At 38.7% G+C, this 20,223-nt stretch overlaps 1 protein-coding gene and 1 pseudogene across 1 annotated transcript in view; one reads left to right on the forward strand and one right to left on the reverse strand.

The window, feature by feature from the left end:
- The window catches only part of Wdr43 (WD repeat domain 43), a 43,885-nt gene extending 32,409 nt beyond the window's left edge, over positions 1 to 11,476 (forward strand). Inside the window, exons 13-18 of the mRNA XM_026407164.2 lie at positions 743 to 774; positions 2,766 to 2,829; positions 7,164 to 7,277; positions 8,017 to 8,086; positions 9,749 to 9,798; positions 9,902 to 11,476. Of these exons, the coding sequence (XP_026262949.2) occupies positions 743 to 774; positions 2,766 to 2,829; positions 7,164 to 7,277; positions 8,017 to 8,086; positions 9,749 to 9,798; positions 9,902 to 10,090 (519 nt within the window). The 3' untranslated portion in view covers positions 10,091 to 11,476. The remainder of the gene's footprint in view (positions 1 to 742; positions 775 to 2,765; positions 2,830 to 7,163; positions 7,278 to 8,016; positions 8,087 to 9,748; positions 9,799 to 9,901) is intronic.
- On the reverse strand, positions 4,296 to 4,934 carry LOC113195633 (cofilin-2-like; annotated as a pseudogene).
- Positions 11,477 to 20,223: the final 8,747 nt, after the last annotated feature.

Below are 20,223 nucleotides of genomic sequence, written 5' to 3' on the forward strand. Positions count from 1 at the left end.
ATTAATAGTGGGAGTAAGGTTTACCATTATTGGTAGTGAAAAACCTCTGTATTTAAAAATGCAGTATAAGGCCAGGCGCAGTGGCGCACACCTGTGATCCTAGCGGCTTGGGAGGCAGAGACAGGAGGATTGTGAATTCAAAGTTAGCCTCAGCAACTTAGTGAGGACCTAAGCAACTCAGCAATAACCTGTCTCTAAATAAAATATAAAGAGGGCTAGGAATGTATCTCAATGGTTCATTGCCCCTGGGTTCAATCCTTTGTACCAACACAAATAAATATGCAGTATCATATATTAGAAAAGTTCATATGCTTTTTGACTATTAATCAACTCCAAGGCAAAATTTGCCTGACCCTGATTTTTTTTTGTGTATTTAAAAAATTGAGATAAAATTCACCTATTTAAGGTGAACAGTTTAGTGAATTTTAATACGTTCATAGGTCGTGCAGTTGGCATCCCCCCAAAAATTCTGTACTCAGTAGTAACTCTACTTCCCCTTTCCCCAGTTATTGTCAATCATCGAATTTATTTACTGTCTCCATGTATTTGTCTATTTTGGACATTGATTCATATAAATCCAGTTCTAGATTTCTTTAGGTAATTACTCTTGTGGGAACAATTCAAAGTTGGTTGAAGATATACTACTAAATGAAATAATGTTCAGCTCTTGTTGTACACTGGGAACTAATGAAGATTGTAGCCTCTGAAGTGCTGTTGCTAATAATGTTTTTCTCTTCCTTAGCTTACAAAGAGGTTGCAAGGACATCCTAATAGGTAAGATGTTTAGATGACTAAATTGCCTTTTTTAAAAGTAAATTAGAGATTATTGTTAAATATCTGAAAGTGTTAAATAGTATTAGGTAACCCCATATTCTGAACGGTAGAATTCTTTAAAATGTTGGGGCTGGGGTTGTGTTTCAGCAGTAGAGTGCTTACCTAGCATGTGTGAGGCGCTAGGTTCGATCCTCAGCTCCACAAATAAATAAATAAATAAAATGAAGGTATTTATTTATACAACTAAATTTTTTTTTTACGAAGGTTAAATGTCACTCTTCCCCCATTTTAGATTAAATGATTTTATTTCTAAGATTTTATTACAGTTTTTTTTTTTTTTTTTTTTGAGAAAGCTCCTATGTAGATCAGATTTTATTAGGTCATTTAATGAGTTAGACTCATTTAATGAGTTAGTCTTAATCACTGTATGTAAAATTGACAATTTATAGAATTTGCCCAACCTCTAGTAGGTGTGTAAGAGACCATAAAGAAATAAGTCTTAAGACTGGGGATGTGGCTCAGAGGTAGAGCACTTGCTAGTGAGTCTGAGGCCCTGGAATCAATTCCCAGTACTACCATACACACACACACACACACACACACACACACACACACAATTTAGCTAAAAGACTAAATTTGTAGTCTAAGATTGTAGCATGCTATCATTGCTGTGTATATTGTATGGCTTTTCTTTTTTGATTATTTTCTGTTACCTTTCTGAGCTCACAAAAGAGGAAAGCTAAAGAACTCATGAAACAGAACTGGCTCTCACAATTTAGGTCTATATTTATTTGCCTTTTAATATTGGTGTAGAAGACTTTGCTGTTTGCTTTCGAAGGTGAATATCAGATGGTGGGTTTGGATATCATGAACATAAAATGCCAAATCGGTTAAGCTCAGTTTGGATGAAGATTATTGTTGTAGTATCAGTTAATTTGAAGTAAAGCATAGGTTTTATTTTGAAGTTGTTTTGGAGGGACTGATTTTTGTCTTATTTTTCCAGTCCCTACTCTAGGAAGTTAGTGTTTTTCAGGAATCTCAAACTCAGTGAAAAATACAACATGAATATTAAATGCATAGTTGTTTATTTATTTATTTATTTTTGAGAAAATGGAAGTTTTATTGATTTGCTAGCAGAGAAATACTATAGTGAAGTAAGTCCTCAAAGCCTGCACTTCTAACTGCCAAGGGGAATACAGGACTTTTAAAAGAAGATAAAATGACTGTTTTCCAATATTATTAAGTATAATTAATTTTTAACTTACATTCTTTTAAAATATACTTTTAGTTGTAGATGGACACAATACCTTTGTTTTATTTTTTATATATTTTTATGTGGTGCTGAGGATTGAACCCAGTGCCTCATATGTGTTAGGCAAGTGCTCTACCACTGAGCCACAACCCCAGTCCCTCAACTTGTATTCTTGAAAGAGCCATTGCTTCAGTTTCTAGGTCCAGAGTTTCTTTATTCTTATGGGCAGGGAGTTGTTGGTTTCTCTGCTGTACAGTCATGACCTTGTATGATGAAGATAGTAAGAGCCACAAAACCTTCCTGAGGAGAGAATTTTGCCTGCCTTCAGACTCCAGCTGCAAGGTCAGCTCTTCCCTCCGCCTCCAGCCTGCCAGCCCACCTTCCAGACATCAGACTCTCGAGCCTCCACAGTCACATGAGCAAATCCCTTAAAGCCTCATTCTTGATTACATTTCTCTGAAAACCAGTTTCAGAGGTCTTAGTCCGTAGAAAGCCAGCTCCATTCCTCAGGGCTCAAGGTGAAGCAGAACATCATGGAGGAAGAGTGTGGCAGAGGGAAGCAGCTCACATGGTAATCAGAAAGCGGAGAGAGCTAGTTGTTGATTTATTATGGTCATCTTCACAGCATAACTTCTAGATCTTCACTTGCCTATCTGTATTTTTCTAAAATTTTAACTCGGTTGTATTTAGTTTTGAATTTGTGGATATTTACTTGGAGTTTTGTTTTTTTTTTTTCCAGTGCTGTTTTAATGGTTCAGTGGTTGAAATGTGTGTTAACGGTTCATGCATCATACCTATCCACAGTAAGTCTTTTCTGAGTATCAATAATTTGGTTTTGCTAAGCATTATAAAATTTGATAAATGCTGAACAGAACCATCTCTTATCTTTTTTCTTCACCCACTAGATGTTTCTTTTAGAGATTTTGTTTTTTTCCCAGGTGACTTTACATGAATCCTTTCTTAATTAAACTGTGTGACCCTTTTCCCTCCTGAATCTTAAAAGTAATATATAGTGTATAATAAGAAGGCTTTTAAAAATACAGGAAGGAGAAATATTATATATTGATATATTAATCATGTTTTTCTCTACACAGTACTTGCTCAGCAAAATTGTTACATTGTGTATATCCTTACTCTCCTTTTAAAAAACACTGCCAAGTTTTAAACCCTTCATATATGCTGACATGTCTGTCTTGCCTTGTCTTGGGAGGATAAAAATGATGTAAAATAACTAAACTGGCGTTTTTTGTTTTTGTTTTAAACCAGTCCACAATTTTTATTGCAGTGGTCGTTTTTGTGAGGGTGTTACATTGAAAGGTCTTATACAGAAATTGCCACCATAGGGCTGGGGATGTGGCTCAAGCGGTAGCGAGCTCGCCTGGCGTGCTTGCGGCCCGGGTTCGATCCTCCAGCACCACATACAAACAAAGATGTTGTGTCCGCCAATAACTAATAAATAAATAAATATTAAAAAAAAAGAGAAACCTTGAACAGGTTTGTTTAAAAAAAAAAATTGCCACCATATTCAATATCTTTAGTGTTTTAAGACTCACATGGTGAATATAAAATTCTTAAGATTAACAGTATACACTCAATGGAAAACAAAAAAAGGCACTAATAGCTATTTCTTTTAAAAAGATCTTCAGGTGATAGGAATGAACACTGAGGTAGTAGAATAAATTGATGACATAGTTAATGAAACTTAATTGGCATTCTTTTTGGGGGATTACTCTTTTTTAAAAAAGTGTTTTAATGCATAATGTTATATTTGTGCTGCCATGTCTCAAAAGAAGGCTTGCCAAGGTAGGTGGAGTGTATGATGCTCCAGTGCATTATGGAACTACAATCAAGTGCAACTATAAATAATACTGAAAAACGTTCACCATCTGATCACTGTATAATACTTTGAAGGCATTTAGTCTGCTTATCCTTTGCAGTATTCTAAGCCATTCACATTGGCCATCACATTTATTTTAGTGCTTGCCACAAGGGAGGTATAAAACCTGTTGTTTTGGCTAAAATGAGACAGTGGGTTCTATGTAAAAGTAACCATATTAAAGGGTCTAATGGCAATCACTGACAGGCTGCTTAAATGACTGGTATCTCCATCATTCACTGTGTTGCAAGGGCCCAGTGTGGAAAGGAAAAAACAACAAAATAAAACAAAACCCCCCCCCAAAAAACACTAATGCTTTTTCAATGGATTGAATTGGAGAAATTAAATCCCCTTAAGAGCAAGATGGCACTTAATGGGGTTAATATACAATTTTTATTTAAGTGAAATTACTGTGTGGCCTCCCAGTTTCTTTCCAAATGTCGAATGGTTCTTAATATCATCCAAGCCATTTACTTGCCACTTGAGTTTAATACCTGTAAATTCTTTTTAATGGCATCTTTAGAGCTAGTATAAATCATCTTTTTAAGGGTACAGTTTCAAGATCCCAGAATATAAATAAAAGAATTTTTTATTGAACTGTTTTGTTTCATGTGTGGCAATGTACAAAGCATACTGGCAATTATTCACATGCAGCAACTTCACAAAAGATGTGTAAGAGTCCTCTACAGTATCACCTGTCACTCACCAAGATCTGCTTTGCTTCCTCTACAATTATTTGTCTTTTTTTTAATCACTTAAACAGAAGAGAACTGTTTTCTTTCTTTCTTTTTTTATCTCCTTGTATAGAAGATTTCCTTACTTTCATATCATTAAAAACTTTGATGAGGGGCTGGGGTTGTGGCTCAGTGGTAGAGTGCTCACATCGCACATGTGAGGCTCTGGGTTCGATCCTCGGCACCATATAAAAATTAATAAAAATAAAATAAAGGTATTGTGTCTGACTATAACTAAAATAAAATATAAAAAAAAAACTTTGATGACTTCATCATTCACTGTAACTCCAGATGCCATAGTGTTTGAGGCTGTGATGTGTCAGCTGCTCCAGCTCCGTGACTCTGGGAAGAGGAGGAGGGGCAGGCAGGCAGACAGCAGCAAGTGCAGGGTACGCCAGGAGCTCTAAACTGGCATTTTGCTAGAGTTGGCTGCCAGCTTTTCATTGGTATGTGAATTATATTATTTATTCAGATGGAAGAGAAGGAAGATAAAATCTTAATGTCAGAAAAAGTTTTTTTATTAGTTCTTTGTTATCTGTTCCATCAGTTATATTTTAAACTAGAAATAGAATTAAAATTATATACTCTGATTTGATTGTCTAGCACTTTAAAAATACACCTCCACCCCCTTTTTTTGCAGTACTCAGAATTGAACCCAGTGCCTTGCACAACTAGGCAAGCACTGTACCACTGAGCCATATCTCCAGCCCACAGTATTTTTTTCCCACATTTTCTCATAGTGATGAGATTTGTTGTTGCATATTTGTACATGCATACAATATAACATTATAATTTGGCTCAATAAATTTTCTTGAAAAGTTTTTTTTTAATTTTTTTTTTATTTTTTAGTTCTCAGGGGACACAACATCTTAGTTTGTATGTGGTGCTGAGGATCGAACCCAGGCCGCATGCATGCCAGGCGAGTGTACCACCGCTTGAGCCACATCCCCTGCCCTCTTGAAAAGTTTTAGTGGATCACTGAAAATCCTCTTAATTGCTCTTTTCTCTTTTTGGACTGAATCCAGAGGCACTCTACCATTGAGCTACATTCATAGCCCTTTATTTTTTACCTTTTTTTTTTTTTTTTTTTGGAGACAGAGTCTCCCTAAGTTGCCTCGAACTTGCAGTCCTTCTGCCTTGGCCTCCTAAATCACTGGGGATTACAAGCATGCACCACTATTTCTGTCCAGCTCCTTAATTATTCTATAGCTCTTCCTTTCTTAACATAGTTTATACAACTCCTACATGGTCCCTCTTCCTTTTCTGTGTCTCAGATTCCTTTTGGCTTTAGTGATCTGAAACAGTGAAAATTGTTAGATAACCTGCTTTGAGGTCAGCTGTGCATTCTTTGTGTGTCCAGGGAGAACTCGGCCAAAATGTTAAATAGGTGTACAGACAAGCAATAGAGTGGATTAGATCTCCTAGCCTGCAGGAATCCTGGGAGGTGAATTGAGGGCAGTGGTGTGTGGAGTGGCTCTGTAGCATGGTGATCTGCATGTGATGATTAAAGCAAACATGATATGTTTTAGAACCCTGGCTAGAATACTGGGTGATACTAAATCTCAGTTACTTGCTTAGAAGCAAGAGGCCCAGAGGCCTTGAAGTGAAATCTCTTCTGGAATCAACTACTGAAGTGAGCATCATAGATTAAAGATATATTTAAGTTTATTCTCTAAGCCAGCAACTCTGTTAGCCATAGATGTTTAAGGCACTCTGATCCCCATCTTGGATCTCATAGTCTGAATGGGGGTACATTAATGGGAGATGATGATAAATTGAAATGTAATCACAGTAAACCTTGTGTTACTTATTTTTGTGCCTATCTGCTGTTTACAAACAGGAATGAAATACCATTTTATGCACAAGTGTCAGAAATAGGAGATTAAATAAAGGTTGATTATAGGAGAAAGTTAGGGTCCGTTTTCTATAGATCTACATGGACAAAAGATTTTCTCCTTTAATGATTTATGGGATTCAGTAATAGGAATGCTATTTGGGTCAATTCTGTCTTCTCTTGTTCTGTCCTACTGGTCCCTGGGAGCTGGGAAAAACTCCCTCTAACTCACTGATTCTTTATGGTAAGGATAGATAATGTGTCGTCATTGGAGAATAAGAGTCAGAGGAGAGTCCCCTCTAGCCAGAGATGTGTCATAGAGATGTTTTTTAAATTATATACTTTGTACTGATTTTACCTGAAATAATTTATCAATACGAAGAACTTCCATCCTGTAGTTTTGCCCTACCTGGTAATTTTCTCCCTCCTAACCATGTATCTTTATTATTATTTTTTTAGAGTTGTGGTTTTTTTTTTTTTTTTTTTTTTTTTTAATTTTCCTGCTGGGATATTGTGGGCCTTTTGTGAAGATTTGTGATGTTGCTTGGCTGTGTCCCCAGCAGCCACTGCCATTGGAAGTACTTGTTAGCAGATGCTTATGTAGTGGCTGAACGCTAAAGTGGAGCTGATCTGATATGTATATTTCTCATCTCTGTATGTGGTAATACCAAACACTCTTTTTTCCCCCACTAGTTGCCTGATCTGGTACACCAGCTGGGGACACTGTATCAGCTAATGGAAAGCAGAGTCAAAACTTTTCAGAAACTTTCACATCTTCATGGAAAGCTTATCCTTCTAATCACACAGGTGGGTAAATGAGAGTATTTCTAACCAACACTTTTGATTGTGATAGGAATGGAGTATAAATAAAATTGCTTACCTAATAAGCTGTTCATGGTGGCACATGCTTGTAATCCCAGCAACTTTCAAGGTGGAGGCAGGAGAATTATAAGTTCAAGGGTAGGCTAAGTGACTTAGTTAGGCCCAAAGCAAAACAAAAATTAAAAAGGACTGAGGATGTAGCTTAGTGATAAAGCACCCCTGGGTTCAATCCCTGGTTACACCCCCTTTTCCCCAAGGCGGTGGGAGGGAATTTTTTACCTGATATATTGAGGGCTACTTCATTTAGCTGGAAAACAGAATCCAGGCTTTACCTTGTAAATATTATTTATTTCACAGTTAGAAAGATTAGTTATACCCCCTTTCAACTTATATTTAAATTGTTTCTTACTGGGATATTTCAGTTGTTAATATAGCTAGGTTGATAATGTTATTATGAACAAGTTACAGGATTTTTCTGCAGTTAAATTTTTGGCAAAGAAACATACTCTAATCACCTCAGAGGTTTTCCCAACTTTTACAAAGTAATTCTTTTCTCCAGGTATTTGAAGGTGCTCCCCCCTCTCCCCCATTTGCTCCACATTGTATTCAGACCATTCATTCTTATGGGAGGAGAATGAATGGGTGATGGTGGGAGATGGGTGTGGTAGTGGTTGGGATACTTGGGAATAGATATGTACTTTGCTTAAAAATTCTACTTTTTCAGGTTACAGCGTCAGAGAAAACGAAGGGAATGACTTCCCCTGGACAGAAGGCAAAGTTGGTGTATGAAGAAGGTAAAAGATGGCAGGAGGGTAGAATCTTTTTTTTTTTTTTTTTAAATATTTATTTTTTAGTATTTGGCGGACACAACATCTTTGTTAGTATGTGGTGCTGAGGATCGAACCCTGGCCGCACGCATGCCAGACGAGCGCCCTACTGCTTGAGCCACATCCCCAGCCCAGGAGGGTAGAATCTTGAACTGAAATAGTGAAATGTTTCATGGTGACTCAGTTTTCTTACTGTGTGAGAACATTCATATAAAGTCTTGCTTTGACAAAGCTCTCTTAAAATAGTCAAGTCTGTGGCAAAAACCTATGATAAAAGAGAAGGTACAAGTATGACACAGTGACAGAAAAGGTGTGGAATGGAAGAATCCTGAGCAAATTTTATGCCAGTACATGTGAAAATGTAGGTGAAACTAGTACTTCATTAGAAAATTTTAATGACCAAAATTCATTTAAAAATCTAAAATTGAGTTAATTAAAACCTCTTATAGGATAGGATACTAGGCCCAGAGGTTTATTTTTTGGTATTGGAGAATAAACCTGGGGGCACTCAACCACTAAATCCCCTTTTAATATTTTATTTGGAGACAGAGTGTCCCTAAGTTGCTGAGGCTTACTTTAAACTTGTGATCATCCTACCTTCACCTTCCTAGCCACTGCTTCACCATGCACAACTCTTGCTTTCACACATTTTAAAGCCATAGTTCTCTAGCTTTTTGGTATTAAAATTCTTTTACTACGTTTTTTTGTTTGCGTGTGCATTTGCAAAGTGTTTTATTCACATACATATGAATTCCCCCTTAAGATGATGTAGACATGAAGAGACAGGTAGTTGACTCCATAGGTTCCTCATCTTATATTTGCTTCCTTTCTGTCTCCTGTAGTTGGAACCTCTAAATTTTGATGCAAGGTCCAAAGTTGGTTGAATTTTTTTCCCCCCATGGACACAACATCTCTATTTTATTTTTATGTGGTGCTGAGGATAGAACCCAGCGCCCCATGCATGCCAGGCGAGCGCGCTACCGCCTGAGCCACATCCCCAGCCCTGTTGAATTTTTTAAGTCAAACATTTTGTGGGAATTTATCAATGTAAATGTGTTTTCAGATGACATCACATCCAAGAATCACATTGTGCTTATTATTACATTAATGATGCTAAAATCAGTGACATTTTCTTCTCCATTTATTTCCCAAGGTGCTTAGAAAATAATATAGCTCTGCTACTACTTATACATTTGAATATTTTTTCTCACAAACATATATTTAACATGTCAGTTAATAATATTTCCATAATTAATATTTTTATTATGGTTTTAAAAAATGCTAATGCTTCCATTCTTCTCTGTTTATAAGCCAGCACTTTTGATATAATTTTTCTACATCCAGAGAAATCCAGATTATTTGGTCCAGAAATGGCTTGTATTTTAAGTTGAGGGTTTGTAGGGGTTTGTGTACTTAGTCTTTTCTAATAGCATCTTGAAGGAATAGTATAAATAGATTGCAGTTTTATTCAGATAAGCTTATTAAATTAACATTATTTCTTGCATAAATGATAGATGAATAATAAGTATTACTAAAAGTAAGTTTAGGAATTTGGTGCTTCTTAGTTTTTAGGGACATGCTCTCTGCTTTGTTCACAAAATTAAAGCTGGATTTTCCCCCTCCCCACAGAATCTTCTGAAGAGGAGTCTGATGATGAAGTAGCAGATAAGGATTCTGATGTGAGTTATTTGTTTCCTGGTACATAAATCTGACTTTATAGCCTCATTGCTCCATGAGAATGAGCCTTTCATGATTGTTTTCTTTCCTTGACATATCTACCAGGATGACTGGGATGAAGATGATGAACAGAAAGAAAGTGAAAAAGATGAGGACATTGATGAAGAGAATGAGGAGGAAGATGAAGATGCTGAAGAAAAAGAAGAAAATGGTGAGGACAGAGATGGGTCAAGTGAAAAAGAATTAAATGGAGATTCTGATTTAGATCCTGAAAATGAAAGTGAAGAGGAGTGAAGACAGAAGAGCAAGCCAGTCAGACTGTGAACCCTGACTCACCTTGCCCACTGCTGCGGAGTCCTCCTAGGGAGGGTTGTCCCCGTGCCAGGACGCCAAGGACCGCTGCACATTTCCACATTCACAGCGGCGATTCCCATGCCACCTTGCTGTCCTGAGTGCCCCAGACTTTTAACTGTGTAAATAAGAGTGTTTCATTCAAATGTTAATAAACTTTACACAGTAAATAGACACATTTTCTGCAATGTACTGACATGAGTGTCCAATATATGGTATATTTTTATAATATAATATCTTAATATGATTGGTTATGTCAGGAATTGACTTAAGTGAAGACAGACATATCCCACAGGGTTTCAGAAACTGGACGCTTGTGAATGAGTCAGCTCTTCTCTCAGGTTGGTATCCTTCATCAAATCCATATGTGAAGCAGCACAGTGAAAAGTTTTTAATTTGGTACATTTTAATAAAATATGAAGGAATAACTAAAAACTGGAGTTAAGAATTATTGTGATTAAAAAACAGAAACAAAACCCCTATTTACCAGTATCCCTAGCTTGTGTATTAACTGTGGTTATCTGACTCAAGTCCAACTGAAGTTTTGGAGTGCTTCCTCAAAACAACCACTTATTTTTTAAGCTGTCATGTGAAATATTTTTTTAAAACAAAACAGAAAATTATGATAATTAAAAAACTAAAGGTTTAGCCATATTGAAAAATTTTCTTGGCTGCAGATTGCCTGTACAAAAATAATCAGTGTATATAGATTTAGAAGTGCTCATTACCCGTAACTTTTTAAAAAATTCACTCATAGCTGCTTTTAAAGAGGTTTTCATTTTTATTTAAATTACTAATGAATCAAAGAACTATTGTTTATTTTTTTCTCTTTGGTTTTAGATATTAATGATAACCTTGTTGGAATTTTTTTCCAAAGAAAATATTTTTATAATTCAGTAAATTTAATGTTTTTTGTCCTTTTTCATTGCCAACTTGGCAGTGTTAGGGTATCTTTATCTTTAAAACAATAAATTCAACTCAAAGATTTTTTATGTATTAATAAGTATTTTGGTGCGCTACAAAAGCTTTTTCAGATTATTAGGAATTTGCTTTGTTTTGTTTTTAAAGAATGAGCCAGTATTTAGGAAGGGCTGGGCAGATGGATTTATCTTTTCCCACCTGTGAATATGTAAAACAAATAATTATCTCTTGAGGGACTTTTTAACATCTGTGGCAGAACAGAGGTTTCTGTGCTCGGCTCGCAGAGCTGGAACCCTTAGCACCTCTTGGGAACACAGTTTGAGCTGCTGGTATGATATATAGTGGTATGTGTTTATCAATGGCAATTTAATACCATTTCTTTGTAAAGTGAATAAATACTCATCTTTACCCAGTGCTTGTCTTGTGGTATATGTAGAGGAATTCAGCCATGTGGTTGGGTTTATGGTATGAAGGTTTTTAAAAAGGGATTTTACTCCAGTAGCATTAATAGGTAAATGCTTTCAAGATTTGTTGTATAACCTAGAGTTTTTAAATGAAAGAATCAAGAATTTTGTCTTTAGTGTTAGGTAAAGCTGGTAGTTTCTTGAAGCTGTCCCATGTGGCTGGGTTGTGACTCTTTAAGGCTGCAGTGACAATAAGGAAGAGGCACGTGTGCTGATAGAACAGGTCCTGGGAGTCACGTTTCCTTTACCCTAGTTTAGAAGTAAATGAGCACTATGTGATGATATCTTACTCATTTATTGATTTGTGAGTTTTTTTTGGTTAAGTCCAGAGTTGATTTAGGCTTTTTAATCAAAATTTAATCAATTCTGGTAAATTTTGCTGTCTGGTCAATTCAGAAAATGAAGTGTTGTGTGTGGGTTTTTTTTTTTTTTTAATGTTAGCCCTCTAACCAAGTCACCAATCATATGTACATCATATTTAGTTGTCAAATTCTGATAATCCACAATATTCCCCCTCACTAGGTTGAAATTTAATGAGCTTGCATAAATTGTGTTGAACAGTGTACTGCATTCTGGATTTGTCTGTTTCCTTATGATTAGATTTCTGTTTTAATGTTTTGGGCAAGAATCTTTAAATAAGTGCTTGTGTTTGAAATGAATTTGTAGAAGTAAATTCCTTGGGTCTAGATGAGAATATTGAATAAATAAGTATGTTTTGGTATAAGTAGATGTGAAGGCTTTAGGTTTGGTGCCTGAAGGTCAGAACTGAGACCTGGAGAGTGCAACATTGGATGCGTTGACATTTGTCAGGTTCCTGTCTGGATTAATTCCCAAATTTGCCATTTATTCATCTTAGCAAATGCGTATTGATTGCTTTCTCTCTGCCTAGTATGATTTCATTGCTTGGTATCGCTGAACAATGGGGAAAAATAATACCTGCCAGTTGTGGTTTGGGTAAGTGTCCCCAAAACATTGTGTCTATTTAAACACTTGGTCCCCAGAGTCACGTTCTTGGGAGGTGCTAGAACTTTTAGGAAGTGGGTCCTAGGAGGAGGTAGCTGGGGCATTGGGTACAGGTCCTCAGATTATGGGACCTTGATCAGAAGAGACCTCTTGAGCTTTGCTTCCTGGCACATGAGGTGAGTAGTTTGCTCTGCCACAGGCTCACAGCATGGTGTGCTGCCGTTGACAGAGGCTCAATAAATGGATCCTTAGTTTTGGACTGGAACCTCCACACTTGTGAGCCAAAATAAAACTTTTCTTCTTATGAGTTAATTGCCTCTATTATTTAATGTTATCGATGGAAAGCTGACTTAAAAAGCTTCCTTTGAGGAACTGACACATTACCAGGGAGATCTTGGCAATAAGCAATATGTGATGAGTAAGGAAATTTTAATAGTATGTAACATGATAATTGATACGGGGGAAGAAAAGCAGAGAAGGAGGTGGGTCATTGGGTTTGGGGAGTGCAGATTGCAGATTTAAGTGATCAGAGTAGGACTTACTGAGGAAGGATTTGAATGTAGACCTGGAGGAGGCCTGCGAGTTGGCTAAGTATGGTATCTAGGGGAAGGAGTCTTCTAGGCAGAGGAGATGGCTCGAGCAGAGGCCTTGGAGTCAGCATATGTTTTATTGTGTTGAAATGTGGAGAGGAGGTCAATATGGTGGATATATTGAGAAAGGGGGAGTGTGTCGGAGAGATGAGATCAGAAAGTAAGTAGTTGCATAGGGCCTTGCAGACTTGTAGGCACTGGTTTATGCTCAGAGAAATGTGGAATTGTGGCATTTGAGCATAAAAGTCCAGCTTTTGTGTTGAGAATTCAGTATCCTATAATGAGAAAGGAGGAAGGACTGTTTTCTTAGTAGGCAGTACCAAATAGGATGCAGTAATCCAAGGGAACAATGAGGGTACTAACTTGGACTATCAGTAGTGGAGCTGGTGATGGTATACTTTCAGTCAGGATTGTTTTGAAATTAGGGCTAATGGGGTTTCCTGTGAAGTGTGAGAAAGAGAGGTGTCAGGTAGCACTCCAGGGTGAGGAGTGCTTCTTGCTGGAGTACCTGCATGCTGATGTGGGTGGGAGCAGGTTTGATGGGAGAGGGACAAATTGAACTTGTTAGGTTGTTGAGATCTATTATTCCTGGGGAGAGAAGGCGGCATGGAGGCAGAAATTTGAGCAAGTGTGAGCTTCCCAAGGGAGTCATGTAAACAGGAGCTTTGAGGCCTGGTGCTCCATTGCTGCAGGAAGAAGAGAAACCCCAGAGGACACCACGTGCACAGTGAGGTAGGAGGAATTGACATTGTTTCTTCCATTCCTTTCAAATTTGAATTCATGGCATCACTCAGCTGCAGTTTCTTTCAGCTGTGATTGATATGATTACTGGTGAAGTCGCCCCAGCTGCAGTGGTTTTTATGTTGCCCTTTATATGACTATTTGTTGATCCTTTCTTTGAAGGTAACTCAGGCATAAAATTCTATTTTTCTTTTACTCCAGTGTAGTTGTCTTGACTTTTGTAGCACCTCAGCACTGTTTCTTGTGCTGAGATTGTACACTAGATCACAAAGCAGTTGCAGAATGAGAGACCACAGCAGTGCGACTGGATTAGCATGTTTTATTCAAATTGAGGGAACTGAAAAAGAATCAGAGGATAGAGACTGTGCAGTCTTTATAAGGTGCTGACTAGATTGACTCCTCAGCATTGTGGATTTACATGTATAAATGAGTTACATTTAGTGTGAAAATATTCCTGAGAACAGAGTAATTATAAATCTGTGTAGAGGACCATGCAAAATGATGTTTGCTTGAATGTAGTATGTTAACTTCACATGTCAGATGAGAGATGTCAAAAACACTGAAGTTGAAAATTAACTACATTGAGTTGCATGGCATATTCTAGGCAATAATGGCTCGAAGGGGGAGGAAATTTTGTATGTTTTGGGCACTAAAGTTTAAAAATGATTTTTTTGTTGTTGTTGTTTGGTGGTGCTGGGTATTGAACCCAAGGCCTTGTGCATTAAAAAGGATTCTCTAATACAAATAAATAGGTAAGGAAAGCCTTTTGTTACAGGCTTGCCCTGTTGTGGTCCAGGTTGCTCCAGTGAGATTCCTCCTGGGCTGGTGGGGGAGAGTGGAACACACGTGCCTAGCACAAGCAGCCTGTGTGATCATGTGTTCTGAAGCTGGGCAAAAGCTTTGCAGCTTCTTAAAGCTCATGAGTGGAGTTGATCAGTTTTACACAGCAGAGTCATGACAGGCTTCCAAGAAAAAATGGAGTTTCCATGATGTGTGTAAATTGTGAGGAAATCATCTCAGGTGGAGCAGCCTCTTGTGGGGTGGTAACTTGTTTTCATTCTAAACAGGAAAGTTACACACTAACCCAGTTTTAAAATTGGAAGATTGTTTTTGAACCAGAGTTAAGAAGTGAATTGGGCAGTCTTCATGGCTGGTGAGCCTGCCAGTGTTGGCAGGGTTTGTTTGACGTCCTGGCCTTGCCCCGTGCTGTACTAGGGCCTCTCACATCACGCTGCCTGTTCTGCTTTTTTTTTTTTTTTTGTACCAGGGATTGAACCCAGGGGCTCTTAACCACTGAGCCACATCCCCAGTCGTCTCCCCCAGCTCCACTTTTAAGTTATTTTTTAATTTAGAGACAGGGTCTAGTTCAGTTGCTGAGGCTGGTTTTGGGCTTGTGATACTCCTGCTTCAGCCTTCTGAGCCACTGGGATTACCAGAGGGTACCACCACACCTGGTGGACTGAGGGTCCACACAGAACATGGGGTTATACCTAAGGAACAAACTTCACTGGATTCCAGTGAAGTCTGATCACGTTAATTATTTCTCATTCTGGAAGTTTTCCTTTTATTGCTGTAAAATACACATAATAATTAACATTTTAACCATTTAGGTGTACCATTATGTCATTTTGCACAGTCATATTGTGCACTGAATTGGTCTCTTTCATTGGTAACTTTTGATAGCATTGAGTGCAGGAAATGAAAGATGGGCCACCAGAAATACAGTTCAGCCTATTGTGGAAAGAGACTAAATTTAGGACCAGAGTCTAGAGCACCAGTTCTGGGACTGCATCATGGTGGCAGTGATTGGTCTTTTTAATTTTTTGGTATGTAGCAGGAGAGTAACAACAGCGCCACCTGTCTCAAGGATGCTGCAAAAACCAAATAGAACTGTATCTAGGAACACAGAACGTTCAAGTACAGCCCCTGCCTAACCCTTTTCAGATCAATTGTTGGACATTTTTCCAGTATGGGAAAGCAGGGTAAAGCATAAGGGTAGTGGAAAAGACCTTTTGATTCTGTCATTTTAAAAAAATTCAGGGTAGACATACGCTTTTCTAAAGACACTGAAGTGAATTTAATGATTTTTTTGGGGGGGGGGCAGTGCTGAGGATTGATTCCAGGGCCTCATGCATGCTGGACAGGCACTCTACCACTGAGCCTCATCCCCAGCCCTTTTTATTTTTCGAAATAGGGTCTCGATAAGTTACTTAAGGCCTTGCTAATTTGCGGAGGAGGCTGGCCATGAACTTGTGATCCTCCTGCCTCAACCCTCTGAGTTGCTGGGATTAGAGGTGTGCACCACCATGTCTGGCTTGCGTTTTTCTTAAAATATATTATGAACTATTTGTGGAAGTGGTGTTACTGAGTGAAATGACAAGGCTTTAAGAAACATGCCCAAATCCCTTTCTAGAAGGTTATATCTGTTTATTTCCATTTCTTCATGACTCTCAGTTCAGATTCTTTTTCACGTTCACTGCCATTGGTATTTAGTGCATTATGGGTTCAGATCCTCTCCATCCTTGAATTGTCTTATTTATCTCTTGTTTAATTTTTAATTGTAGATGGACACAGTACCTTTATTTTATTTATGCTGAGGATCGAACCCAGTGCCTCACAAATGAGAGGCAAGCGCTCTACCACAGAGCTACAACCCCAGCCCTATCTCAAGTTTTTAAAAAGATAATCATCCCTTGTCAAACACGTCACAAATATTTTCTAGTTTGCTGTTCATTTTGTTTCCACGATGTAGTTTTATTTTTGTTGTTGATGGACCTTTAGGCTTATTCATTTACTTATATGCGGTGCTGAGAATCGAACCCAGTGCCTCACAAAAAATGCTAGGCAAGTGCTCTACCACTGAGCCACAACCCCAGCCCTGATATATTTTTATTTTTAAGCTTAAGAAACATTTCTCATTCTGGAGCTAGGCAGGAATTCCTTGCATTTTGTTAGTCATTTTCCTTCCTCTTTTCCTCTCAAGAATACAAGACTACAAAGGAAAATATGTGCTGTGGGTAGCTCTGGGGGAAGGCCCTAATATGAGATTCCCACACAAATTAGGGAGAGAAGCATTAGGGCCTTCCTCTGGCCCCTTCTCTCCCACCTCAATTCTCTCTGTCCTTTGGCTCCTTACTGTCTCTTGGTCATGATGCTATAATGCAGCCACCTGCTGGGATTTCCCTGTCCCTCTCTCAGTCCTGGGAAGTTGAGTCTCACAGCATCAGCCCAGCTTCCTTGGGAAAGACCAAGGGTGGGAGGTGTGGGTCAGAATCATCATTTTCTGGTGAGGGATTCACCAGGCTGGGTTGAGCAGGGGTCTCCATGGTCCTCTGCCTATGCTCCTGCTGGGGTTCCGAAACATTCCCTTCCACTAGTGGTTTTCCTCCCTTGCCTGCCCCAGGATGCCTCATCCTCCCTTGGTTCCCTTAATTTCACCCATGACTTTAGGAACCTCCTTTGTCACCTTCTGGAATGTATTTTTCCTGAGGGGAGCCTGAGCCAGTCCAAACTCCCAATTTGGGGATGGGGGGGCTATTGATTGGCTACATTTTGGTTAATGTGTCCAGTCAACCACACACCAGGGACAGGGTCACACCATGCTGGAGACATGGGAAGAGGCCAATCTTCATGCTAAAAATTGGCTCATTATGAACTGAACTGGTGCCTTCCTCTCTAAGAGTTTAAGTGTTTAAAAATATATTCCTTTTAAAAGTAATGGTTAAATATATATAGTAGGAAATTTACCATTTTAAACCGCACAGTTCCATGGTAGTGAGCACATTCGCAGTGTTTTACCACAATAGCCACTATCAATGTCCAGCACTTTTTCATCCCCTCGAGCTGAAGCTTTTTTACCCATTAAACAATAATTCCCTACACCCTTCCAGTTCCCAGCTACATCCATTCTGTTTTGTCTCTTATGTATTTGACTACTCAGGCATCTAATTGATTTTAATTAGGTAATACAGAAACACATCCTAGTTAAAAAAAAAAAAAAAAACAAGATGAAAGTTTACAGATAAGGTTACACACTCTGCTTAACCATGATCCCCTTCCAGAATCCCAGCCTGGAACGGTTCTATGCAGAGATAACCAAACATGTTACTTTGGAGTTTGGGTTCCTCTAAATCTTCCTATGGATTTGTATAATATAGATGTCTTCTTGAAAACAAGTGGTTTTAATGATACACTGTGTTTAGCACACTGCAATTTAGCTTTCGTTTTTCAATCCAATGTATTTTGGAGGACTTCCCAAGTTAATAATATAGAATACTTTATTCTCTAAAATCACACCAGGGGAGATTAAAGGTGGTGGTTTAGAGGAGGGCTGCTTTGCAATTGTTGCATGTATCAGGATTCAAGCAGCAGAAGTACTGCTTCCCAGCGAGGTTTAACGTACTCACAACTACCATAACTCAAAAAAAATGATGCCTGATACACAAAAGTTCTTGGAAGAGTTGATGGACAAACTTTGCTGAGGGTTTTTTTTTTTTGGAGGGGTGTTCTGAGGATTGAACCCAGCGGCGCTTAAGCGCTGAACCACACTCCGCCCCCCCCCCCTTTTTTTGTATTTCATTTAGAGACAGGGTCTCACGGAGTTCCTTAGGGCCTCGCTAAGTTGCTGAGGCTGGTTTTGAACTCCTCCTACCTCATTCTTCCGAGCCAATGGAACCAGCACTGGAAGCTCTGACATCTTCCCCCGTACAATATCTCCTCCAATTTACCCCCTGCCCAGGATGAGGGTGGAGTTTTGGGTGCACCGCCTTCTGGGGCTAGCACAGGAAACTTAGAAGTGCTTCTAGCTCTGATGTTTTCTTGAAAGAGGGAAAGAAGAGTGTTACATACCTATTGAACTACTTTTCATGATAATTTAGAAGATTTGTTTAAACATTAAAGAAAATTTAATTTAAAAAACTAAAGCTGCACCAAGATCTGCTAGAGGGCTGTAAAACAGGCGTTCTGACTCCAGGCTTGTAGAGCCAGAGAATGTGCTTGCTGTTAACCCCTAGTGCTGCTGCTTCTCAGTGCGTTCTCACTTTTGAGAACCACTGCTGCAGCTTCAGACTCACGAGACATCTCTTGATGGGTGATGGTTGGGTTGTTTCCAGATTCTCAGGAAAGTGACGGTTGCAGTGACCTTGGTTGTACTGCTCATGCACCTAAGCCAGGATCTTTCAGGGTGGGCACTGAGAAGTGGGATTTGGTCGCAGCATGTACTTTAAATTTCCATAGATTCTGTCTAGTTGCCTCTCAGTATGGCTGTAACAATTTACAGATGAATTTTCACGTACTCCACTCAAGTTACAAATAAATCTTATGGGAATACTGATTGGGCTTATGATCAGCCAATAGGTTAATTTATGAGAGTTGATTTCATGGAATATTATAAAGTTTGACTTTGCTCATTTAACAGGAATATAATATGATGATGATGATGATGATGATTTTTTTAATTTGAGAAGTTGTGGCTCTTGTTTCTACCTCCCTGAGCTGGGTAATTACACTGGAATAAATGATCTAGATGCTCCTTTAGGGGTCACTGGTTATGAATGTCTCAATTTAAGCAAAGGAGATCAGACTGTTACATCATATTTGCCAAGCTTTTACTTCATGAGTGCATGACTGTGTTCATTTTAAACTTCAATGGGACAGGGAAGGACTGCATCTGCAGAGGTAGGAGCCTCTTCAATGATAAGGATTTTTTTTAGCTACTTGCAGCTGTGTACATGGTGTTCTGCAGACAGGTGATTGCATTTGATGCCCAGTATTGGAATGTGCCTGGAAGTGGAACTGTGGCACTTATTATTTAGGCATAGGATGGGTAGAGAGACACAGTTGAGCAACTGATTATGATACAAAATGGAAAGAAGTAAATATCATTAACTTTCATAAGTGAAGGGCCCTGGAAGCCACAAGAGTGACTGATCTATTTTCAACGGGGCTCAGAGTGATTTTAGGACTTGAGGGAGGAATTTCTGGGAAGCAGGAACAGTGAAAGCAAGGGGCAACTAGATGCTTAATAGGTGCTTTCTAGGAAGTTACAACTCCACACCTTAGAACTGAGGTCTTTGCTTAAGTGTGGGAGATTATCTAGGTTAAGAAACCAAAAGGAGTTTTTTTAAGTGGGAGATCCTAAGACAAACATTTCTCAGGTTCCCCAAGTGGTTCTTTCTCTCAGTTGACTTTCTGAATTTGGATTTTATAGCACTCATGTGTGTTGCTTGAGTTTGGTGAATTTAGTGGAAGCACTTAGAACCAGAGTGCGGGGCTGGGGATGTGGCTCAAGCGGTAGCGCGCTCGCCTGGCATGCGTGCAGCCCGGGTTCCATCCTCAGCACCACGTACAAAGCTGTTGTGTCTGCCAAATACTAAAAAATAAATATTAAAATTCTCTC

This window comes from Urocitellus parryii, chromosome 12 (genome assembly GCF_045843805.1).
Source record: "Urocitellus parryii isolate mUroPar1 chromosome 12, mUroPar1.hap1, whole genome shotgun sequence".
NCBI classification, from domain to species: Eukaryota; Metazoa; Chordata; class Mammalia; order Rodentia; family Sciuridae; genus Urocitellus; species Urocitellus parryii.